The 9,340-nt window shown below is 45.5% G+C and overlaps 5 protein-coding genes across 6 annotated transcripts; 3 read left to right on the top strand and 2 right to left on the bottom strand.

Moving 5' to 3' along the window:
* The first annotated feature begins 258 nt into the window (after positions 1 to 258).
* Positions 259 to 3,778, top strand: eIF3c (eukaryotic translation initiation factor 3 subunit c). The gene is made up of 3 exons (XM_002049824.4): positions 259 to 405; positions 647 to 766; positions 842 to 3,778. Exons 2-3 carry the CDS (start codon positions 674 to 676, stop codon positions 3,488 to 3,490), a joined length of 2,742 nt encoding a protein of 913 aa, XP_002049860.1. The 5' UTR covers positions 259 to 405; positions 647 to 673; the 3' UTR covers positions 3,491 to 3,778.
* Positions 3,779 to 3,897: 119 nt separating this feature from the next.
* On the top strand, positions 3,898 to 5,419 carry LOC6625276 (TP53-regulated inhibitor of apoptosis 1). Its single transcript, XM_002049825.4, has 3 exons — positions 3,898 to 4,034; positions 4,174 to 4,321; positions 4,386 to 5,419. The coding sequence occupies exons 1-3, from the start codon at positions 3,991 to 3,993 to the stop codon at positions 4,509 to 4,511; spliced, it is 318 nt and encodes a 105-aa protein (XP_002049861.2). The 5' UTR covers positions 3,898 to 3,990; the 3' UTR covers positions 4,512 to 5,419.
* P32 (complement C1q binding protein P32) lies at positions 5,406 to 6,696 on the bottom strand. Its single transcript, XM_002049826.4, has 2 exons — positions 6,407 to 6,696; positions 5,406 to 6,259 (listed from the first exon to the last, which is right to left on the bottom strand). Exons 1-2 carry the CDS (start codon positions 6,612 to 6,614, stop codon positions 5,676 to 5,678), a joined length of 792 nt encoding a protein of 263 aa, XP_002049862.1. The 5' UTR covers positions 6,615 to 6,696; the 3' UTR covers positions 5,406 to 5,675.
* Positions 6,697 to 6,770: 74 nt separating this feature from the next.
* On the top strand, positions 6,771 to 8,478 carry LOC26531805 (rRNA N6-adenosine-methyltransferase ZCCHC4). Of its 2 annotated transcripts, none has more exons than XM_015174885.3 (3): positions 6,771 to 7,183; positions 7,238 to 7,432; positions 7,485 to 8,478. In XM_015174885.3, the coding sequence occupies exons 1-3, from the start codon at positions 6,795 to 6,797 to the stop codon at positions 8,269 to 8,271; spliced, it is 1,371 nt and encodes a 456-aa protein (XP_015030371.1). In that variant the 5' UTR covers positions 6,771 to 6,794; the 3' UTR covers positions 8,272 to 8,478. The 2 variants fall into 2 exon arrangements, with proteins under 2 accessions (XP_015030371.1, XP_070066270.1); XM_070210169.1 differs by having other exon boundaries at positions 7,057 to 7,183; positions 7,243 to 7,432.
* Sec61beta (Sec61 translocon subunit beta) lies at positions 8,289 to 9,312 on the bottom strand. The gene is made up of 3 exons (XM_002049827.4): positions 9,153 to 9,312; positions 8,881 to 9,089; positions 8,289 to 8,808 (listed from the first exon to the last, which is right to left on the bottom strand). The coding sequence occupies exons 1-3, from the start codon at positions 9,153 to 9,155 to the stop codon at positions 8,721 to 8,723; spliced, it is 300 nt and encodes a 99-aa protein (XP_002049863.1). The 5' UTR covers positions 9,156 to 9,312; the 3' UTR covers positions 8,289 to 8,720.
* Positions 9,313 to 9,340: the final 28 nt, after the last annotated feature.

The raw sequence follows: 9,340 nt of genomic DNA, 5'->3' as shown, positions 1-9,340 counted from the left end.
TATAGAAAATGGCTATGATGTTAGCTATTTAAATCTGTAACAGACAGCCTCACATTGGCTCTGTTAAACTCAAGTGGCACTGTTTTCTACAAAATTAAAAATCATAAAATTTTCCCAAAAGTTTTATAAAAACAAACTTCAAAAAAAAACCTTACCATTTTTTTCGAATATATCAATACAATAGTCAAATTTTAATAATTTTAGTTTTATTTGTCAGACAAGCGGCAATAGGAACAGTCAAAGAGATTTATGTTGAAATACATTGTCATAAATGACAGTGTTAAAAAATATAAAAACATCGTCAAAAACATCGATTCATACATTTCACATATCGATAACCGAAAATTTGTATTATTCCTCTTTTCTTTGATGTCTTGCGAATGACATCGTTTTGCTGTAATAATTGTAAGTTATTTTGAAATACCGTGACCGGAGCGGCTCTAACCAAGTTGAGGACGAAAGCCCAACAAGCGCGGCATGTATTGCAACTCGCGCTGACAAAGATAACTTCGTAATTGTGGCAGAAAGTAGTTGTCAATATTTGGCAAACGCCATGTTGGCCGCCTGCACATAACCTCAACCGCTCTGTGACACACAAGTCAAGCAGCTAAAATTGTATGTAATTTGTGTTTTATTTATTTTGCAGAAAACGGCATAAGCAGAACTAAGTACCATGTCACGTTTCTTTGCCAACGGCTCCGACTCGGAATCCGAATCCAGCGAAGAAGAGGTTCAAGCATCAAACTTCAACAAAGCGAATAACTTCGTAAGTTAAAAATGAGCCCATTGGCGCCTGTCCCAGTCGTGTTTAATTAAAACAAAAATAACATTATTTGAGCAGCAATTCAGCGATGACGAAGAGGAAGTTAAGCGTGTGGTGCGCTCCACCAAGGAAAAGCGCTATGAGAACTTAACAGGCATCATCAAAACGATACGCAACCATAAGAAGATTAAGGACATACCGAATACGCTGAGCAGCTTTGAGGATTTGACGCGCGCTTACACGAAGGCGCTGCCCGTCATCTCGAAGGAAGAGAACGGCATTACACCGCGCTTTTACATTCGCTGCCTTGCCGAGCTTGAAGATTTCATCAATGAGGTGTGGGAGGATCGAGAGGGGCGCAAAAATCTCTCGAAAAACAACTCAAAGTCGCTGGGCACGTTGCGTCAAAAGGTGCGGAAGTATATCAAAGATTTTGAAGAGGACCTCGCGCGTTTCCGAGAAGCACCCGACCAGGAAAGTGACGTCGATGAGGGCGAAGGGGAGGCACACGATAGCGACGCCGAACGCGCAGGCGCTGACAGCGATGGCGGCATTGGCGCCGGCACTGGCAAACTGGCCGAATTGCCCAAGGCAGCGAAATTGGTGCCTACCAAAGTGGCTGCGGACGAGGATGATTCTGATGATTCGATCGATTGGGACTCTGACACCGAGTCGGAGACCGAATCCTCAGAGGATGAGAATCTATACCAGAACATGCGTGAGCGTTTCCTTAAGCGCACCACCGAGAAGGAGGACAAGGATGACGACAAGCGCAAGGACAAGCGTAAGGAGCAGAAGCACAAGGTGCGCAAGCGCGCCGATGACGATGAAGATGGCGAATGGGAGACCGTCGTCAAGGGCAATGTCGTTGAGAAGCCCAAAATGTTTGAAAAGGATGCTGAAATCGATATTCCCCTCGTGCTTGCCAAACTGGTAGAAATAATGTCAGCACGCGGCAAGAAGCGTACCGATCGCCGTCTGCAAATTGATTTGCTGTTCGAGCTGCGCGACATCTCCGAGCAACATGAACTGGGAACGCCCATTAGCGTGAAGATTCACTTCAACATCATTTCGGCCATTTTCGACTACAATCAAAAGATATCCGAGCCCATGAAGCTGGAGCACTGGGCCCTGTTGCTCGAGGTGATGCAGAGCATGCTGAAACTGTTGCTCGCCAATCCGGAAATCAACATGAACGAGAGCGTGGCCGAGGAACACGAGGAATATGGAGCTGCGCCGTATTTCATTCGCGGCTGTCCGTTGGCTGCCGTCGAACGTCTGGATGATGAGTTCACCAAGCTGCTGAAGGAGTGCGATCCGCACTCAAATGACTATGTTTCGCGGCTGAAGGATGAGATCAATGTGGTTAAAACCATTGAGCTGGTTGTCCAATACTTCGAGCGCTGCGGCAGCAACAACGAGCGTTGTCGCATTTACCTGCGAAAGATCGAGCATCTGTACTACAAGTTCGATCCGGAGGTGCTCAAGCGCAAGCGGGGTGAACTGCCAGCTGCGGGCACAGCTCCGTCTTCCGTCGAGGTAATGGACAAGCTGTGCAAGTTTATCTATGCCAAGGACGACACAGATCGGATTAGGACGCGCGCAATACTGGCGCACATCTATCATCATGCGATGCACGACAACTGGTTCCAGGCGCGCGATTTGGTTCTGATGTCGCATTTGCAAGACAACATCGATGCGGCAGATCCCTCGACGCGTATTCTATACAATCGCATGATGGCCAATCTGGGCCTGTGCGCATTCCGCCAGGAGAACATAAAGGATGCCCATCATTGTCTGGTCGATCTGATGGTCACCGGCAAGCCAAAGGAGTTGCTTGCTCAGGGACTGTTGCCTCAGCGTCAGCACGAACGCTCCGCCGAGCAGGAGAAGATCGAGAAGCAGCGCCAAATGCCATTCCACATGCACATCAATCTCGAACTGCTGGAGTGCGTTTATCTGGTCTCGGCAATGCTTCTGGAGATACCCTACATAGCCGCACACGAGTTTGATGCACGCCGTCGTATGATCAGCAAAACGTTCTACCAGCAGCTACGCTCCTCCGAACGTCAGTCCCTGGTGGGTCCACCCGAATCGATGCGCGAGCACGTTGTGGCAGCCGCCAAGGCCATGCGCTGCGGCAACTGGCAGGCGTGTGCCAATTTCATAGTTAACAAGAAGATGAACACAAAGGTGTGGGATCTCTTCTACGAGTCGGAGCGTGTGCGCGAAATGCTGGTCAAGTTCATCAAGGAGGAGTCGCTGCGCACATATCTGTTCACCTACTCGAATGTGTACACTTCGATTAGCATACCATCGCTGGCGCAAATGTATGAGCTGCCTCTTCCAAAGGTGCATTCGATTATCAGCAAGATGATTATCAACGAGGAGCTGATGGCTAGCCTCGACGATCCCAGCGAAACGGTGGTCATGCATCGATCGGAACCGTCGCGCCTGCAGGCCCTGGCCATGCAGTTCGTTGACAAGGTGACCAACCTGGTGGACGTCAATGAGAAGGTGTTCGACATGAAGCAGGGCAACTTCTTCCAGCGCGGCAACATGGGCAACCGTGACCGCGGCTACAATCGCAACCAGAATAACCAAGGCGGCAACTGGGGCGGCCAGCGTCGCGACAATCGCAATCAGCGCAACCGCAACCAACGTGGACACCACAAGCAACAGCAGCAGCAGCAGCAACAACAAGTGCAGACCATCGAGGAAGAGTAGACACAGTCATCTAAGTAGAAGCCTTTAAACAAATTTCATGAACAATACACTGCGTATAAGGAAATGGATCTGTGGAAGAGGAACAGCTGCTGATGCCGACTGTGGCCAGACCTCCGATTCAGTCAAGCCCTGAATCGGAGGTCTACATTCATTATTCAGCCTTTCATTGTAACCATTTTATCCTTATTTATTACGCTGTACTGTGAATTTGTTTCAACGCTCATTATGCTTAAAAAAAAAGAAAAAAAACTAATTGATAAATGCATTTTGTATGAACTAAAATCTAAAGTGCGCAAGTCTTTGATTAAAATAAACAGTAAAGGAAACTAAAAAGAAACCGAAGAAAAAACACACACACAAAACAAGAAAAACAAATAAGTCGTGTCATTTCTAGTGCGATGTAAAAACTGTTAACATGTGCTAAGAATTGTGTCGTATATTTCAAATTAAATAACGGCACAGTTGAAGGCGATTGTACAAGGTGCCTGCCTGCTGGCAAAATGAATATTTTAATAAGTGGTCACCGTACCCGGCGTTATCGAAGGTAAAGTCTTGTGCTGTGGAACTATCGGCGTGACAATTATCGATATGTTATCGGCAACCTTTCTGCAGCAGTCGCACGTTTTATTGGCATTATTATTTAACAAGTGAAAATTATCAATAAAAAATTCAACACTCTGCAGCATGAACAGCATAGGCGACGACTGCAATGAGCTAAAAAAGCAATACGATGCATGCTTCAATAACTGGTTTTCCGAACGTTTCCTTAAAGGAGAAACCGATGATTCCGTGTGTGCGCCCATTTTCAAGGTTTATCAGGAGTGCGTAAAGGTTGGTGGTCAATTGCACATAGACACTTGTATTACTCATTGCTACAGCATGATAAACCCAACAGCGTGCCATGCGTGAGCAGAAAATAGAATTACGTGAAATTGAAACGGATTACAGCACAGGCACCGAATACGACAACAACAATACGGCGAGTGGGAGCAAAAGCCAAAGCGGCCAAAGCAAAAGTTGACCCCAATTAGCCGATTCAAAGCCTTGCCATGGTGATAAGATCAAAACGGATTCAGAGCAAAACATTGAACAGCCGCGAGGCGACAGATAGGAGTAAGAACGCATTCCCTGGGAAGCACAAACGCAGCTCCACAGTCTAAATGTATAAGTAGCTCGTGGCAGTAACGCCTTTTAAATTGGCGCAGAATGTAAATTAATCGTTTTCAATTAAATTTATGTTAAGTTCAAACAATGCCAGAATTATTTAAAGTTCAAAGTTTGTAAATATGTGTGTGTGTTTTAATAAATAATTAAAAAATTACATAAATGTATATGCATAATCCTCAACCTGCTGCTCTCACAAACTAACAATTGACTTGTGTATAGAGAATAATATTTGCATTTGAACAGATACAGGGCATTTGCTAGTCGGGCATTAAAGAAGCCACAGAATTTGCCGACAAGATGTAAACAACTCATATTTACGTTTTTACACACACATCTGCAGCATTTATTTTATTGCACCTTCATTCAAATCTGCTTCTTGGTGATTCCCAGGAGTGCTTATCGAAGCTGGGAGCTTAAGGTCAGGTGCTTCCCGGCGCAGTAAATTGTCGCCGCGTATTTCATATATAAAGTCCAATGCACAATCTACTCAAAAACAGAACTGAAAAGTGATTTTAGCTATTAACATGCGGCTTCTATCATCACATTTGATATTCGTGCTGGTCCTCTGTGCACTTTGCACGCAACTCATCCAAGCGGAGCCCTTCGTTTCGCGATCAGGTTTGGGTCAACCTAGACGGCCAGAAACATTGCCGCCCAACAGACCGCAGACTCCAAATTTTGGGCCATCGCGCTGGTAATCAGTCGAAAGGATATTGTTTGCCCACGTTTCCAAATAAAACTCAATAAATGAATAGAACAAAACGTGTTGTATTTAGCTTATCAAAGCCAGAGCATATGCCCCACTAGATAGTCAACTAGCATAGGCTCTTTGTTGAAATGCCAAAATGGTTGGACTTAAAAACTAGGTTCAATCGAAAGTATACGGCTAAAAACACAAAGGATCAAAAACGTTTTTAGTTAAGATAGACTAACGATTGGTACCATATCTGCAGTTGCCGGTGAAAACTTAAAAAACTACACAACTTTTGCCTTAAAATTAGCAACGAACATTCAGCTTTTACTTGCCGGCTGTGAACTTGGAAAGTTTCTCCAGCAAGGCAATGTACGAGATGTGCTCATGAGCTGTGGCCAAATCGGAGAGTTTCTCGGCAAACTCGTTGCTGATTCCCTTCTCCTCGAGAATATTCATCAACAGATCGTATAAATAGCCATCGAGCACATCTCCAGCAACGGCATAGATTTTGTCATTCCACTCGCCCTCGTAGATGGACATCTCATCAATGGAAAACACATCATTGTACTCTCCCTCCTGCGCCTCTCCCTCCAGATAGGAGCAAGTAAACGAAAGGGTCGAGCTACCCCTAATGATATCTACTTCGAACTGGGGCTTGCTGCGCATTTCACCCAATTCCGGTTTGTCGGCATTTGGATTGATTTCAGGCTCTTGCTCGCTGTCAACTGTGTGATTCACATTGAAGCTAACAACAACCTTCTCCTTGTCCGTCTCCTTGGTCAGCTCCACATCGGCGCCAGTCAGTTTTACGCTAAAGCCTTCCAATGTGCTGGGAACAGTTTTGCCCTTTTGCACCTTACGCTCCGCAACGATCTCCTCGGTGAGAAACTCGACAAGCTCACGTTCACCTATCCACAAAAAGAAACCTTTTAGTTAATTTCAAAATATCACCCTGGATGTTGTCAGCATCCCGCCTTTGAGGTTATGTAACCATGCAGGAACATGCGCCAATCTTTAAAGCTTGCGACAGACGTTATTCTCAATGGTAGACTCACCTTTGGTGTGCACATTGCAGCCACAAGTGCAGTTAATGCTGGGCTTGTGCACATTCAACACGGTAACATGGTCGCCACTGGCGCCTGTCGCCGCCGGCTTTTTGGTCATGTGCCAAAGACTACGGGCGAAATCACGTTTGCCTAATGCGCCATTTGCTGTACTGGCCAAATTGGCAAATCGCATAGTTGCTGTCTTCAGGCTGTTCATCTTGTTATATAATATATCAACTTATTATGACAATAATTGGAAAAATGTGCTGCCGCTTCTATGTTGCAACTTGCAATGCTCTTACATATGCGGATGTCGATATATTTTATATCGATATACATCTTGAGTTCCGATATTTTGAAAAGTGGCAACGCCTTGCCCTTTGGTCAGTTAGCGCAAATGAGTAAAGAAATCGTCAGGGAAAAGCTTCTTCTGCAAGTTGAGGAAGATGGCGCAGATGCCGCGGATCAGCATCCTTGCTGCCCGCACGGTCCCACAGTGTTATTCTATCGGCAAAGTGAAACCCCAGGCGATGGCTTCTATGCCTGCTCCGCTCATCGGAATCCCAAACTGTGTGATTTTCACATGGATAAGATTCAATGGAAAGGCAACAAGCTTAAGCGCTTGCCAAATGTTCGCGATTATCCCGAGTCAATGAAGGAGCAAAGCGATCCCGATCCAACAAATCACCTAGAAGCCCTTTCGCAAGACGAAGTGCATGCCCAATACTTTTTTGACCAGAAAGCCCTGGAATTCTTTGCGGATCAATGTCGCTTGCTTAAATTCAAGTAAGTTGCAGCAATTAAAGTAGGACTCAATGCAGCAACATCTCTTTTATGTAGTAAAGTAGTATGCATGGGTGCGCCTCGGCTCCATTTCCACCTGCGACGTATCCGCAAAATGCAATCGTTTTTGCTAGATTTCGACGAGCGATTTGGTGCCTATCTAAGCCCACGGGAATTCTGCCTGTACAACATGTGCAACAATCACTTCTTCTACAATCGAGATCCTTTTGAGCTGTTCCTCAAATGCAACAAGTAAGATCGCTTTCCATATCCAGAAAATTGATGCGACAGCCCTGCATTTCAGCAACGATCGCGTTTTAATTGTAACGGATCCCCCATTCGGTTGTAGAACGGAGCTCATTGCTCATACGCTGCGCTCCCTCGTGCGTCTGCACAATCGCATTAACTGCCTGCCCGCCACGCCACTACCCATATTTTGGGTATATCCATACTATATGGCAAACTATATAAAGCAGGATATGCCCGAGCTCCAAATGTGTGACTATAAGCTGAACTACACCAACCACAGTCGTTATACGAATGTGGGCATCGCCCGTCGCTCCTATGGCTCGCCAGTACGCGTCTTTACCAACGTGCCCCTGGAGCTGCTGCAGCTGCAATCTGCGGAGGGCTACAAGTATTGTGATAAATGTAAACGCTACACAGGCATAGAGAACGTGCACTGTGATCGGTGCGGCAACTGCTGCTCGCAGAACGGCCAAACCTATCGGCACTGTCAGTTTTGTGATATGTGTGTGAAACCCAATTATGTGCACTGCACGAACTGCCGCCGCTGCAGCCAGCGCGAGGGCCATGTCTGTGCGTTGTATCAGTCTATGCAGCGCTGCTGGTTATGTGGCCAACGTTCTCACATTGAGACCAATTGTAGACTGTGGCTACAACTGAAACGCAGAGATCGCCAGCAGAAGCAACGAAAGGACCAGCACTACGGCTGCATTATTTGCGGCCAGCGAGGACACAGTGAACGCAGATGTACACAACGCTGTCGATACTTTAAGGAAACGCAATTCATGGGACAAGCTGTGATAGTGGCTCGCAATAAATGCAGTCAAAAGTTAAGAAAGTTGTAGAGAAAGACGACAGAAAATTGTTATTTTTACTCGTTTAATACCAAATTCATTTGTTCTTAACACTTTTTAAACTATTGAACTGCGTCTGTGAAGCGCGAAAGTAATGCACATGAACATGGCCACCATAAATTGTGGAATGGATTATCTGCCACAAACTCCAAACAAAAGAACTTTGCAGCAAAGTAAATAGAAAATTTTGACAAATTATGTATACAATTTAGTTTATCATTTAACGACGGGTAACTTAAGCTTAGACAATAATTAATTTCAAGTGGAAAACACAATGCCTCAACCAACGGAATGCAGATACTACAGTGCTAGCTGCGATAGTTCAATTATTTTTGTTGTTGTTTTGGCAACTGTCTGTGAGAAATCTGATGACGTCGACAAAATTGTGTGTCGCGGCGCGTCCGTTGAGGTGAAAGTATTTATTTGCTACGATGAACTGTCTAAGAACGGTTGTACTTTCCCCAAATGTGCAGCATGAAGACAGAGGCGATGAACAGCAACGACATGACCAGAACTGGAACTGGACCACTATTAAACATAAGAGAGAAAATTATGTTTAATTTAGTGATTACAACTAATTCAGTTAAACAGGCCGCTTACACTTTAATGCCGGGAGAATCATCTGTGTAGAAACGCCACATGCCACCAGTGCCTGCTCCGCCTGGAGCACGACTCCTGGCCGCCGTTGTTGTTGTCGTCTTTCGTTGTTTCAGAGTGCTGCCGCCGCCAGCGCCAGCGCTACGTGGCGCCGACAGTTTGCTGGGCGAGCGTGAACCGCTGCCAACGGACGTCGAACTTGCAGGAGCAGGCTATAACAATGGACGGCACTTGGTTCGTCTTTTTCTTTTTCAAAAAATATGTTTTTTACTTACCATTTTAATGTATGTGTTTAATTTTAATTAAAGGCAAAATGTGCACTAAGTTCGTGAATTCTGCGTGCTGACCTGGAAAGTGTTGAAAGCGTTGGAATCAATTTGACAACTCTTCGTGTCGGTTTCGTGTTCCACGTCACCTGCCATTCGCCCGTAAACGTAACTCTGACAGCAACTATTCGATAAGG

Source organism: Drosophila virilis, chromosome 5 (genome assembly GCF_030788295.1).
Source record: "Drosophila virilis strain 15010-1051.87 chromosome 5, Dvir_AGI_RSII-ME, whole genome shotgun sequence".
In the NCBI taxonomy this organism is placed as follows: domain Eukaryota; kingdom Metazoa; phylum Arthropoda; class Insecta; order Diptera; family Drosophilidae; genus Drosophila; species Drosophila virilis.
The sequence above is the reverse complement of the archived record's forward strand: the minus strand, read 5'-3'. Positions and strand labels throughout refer to the sequence as shown.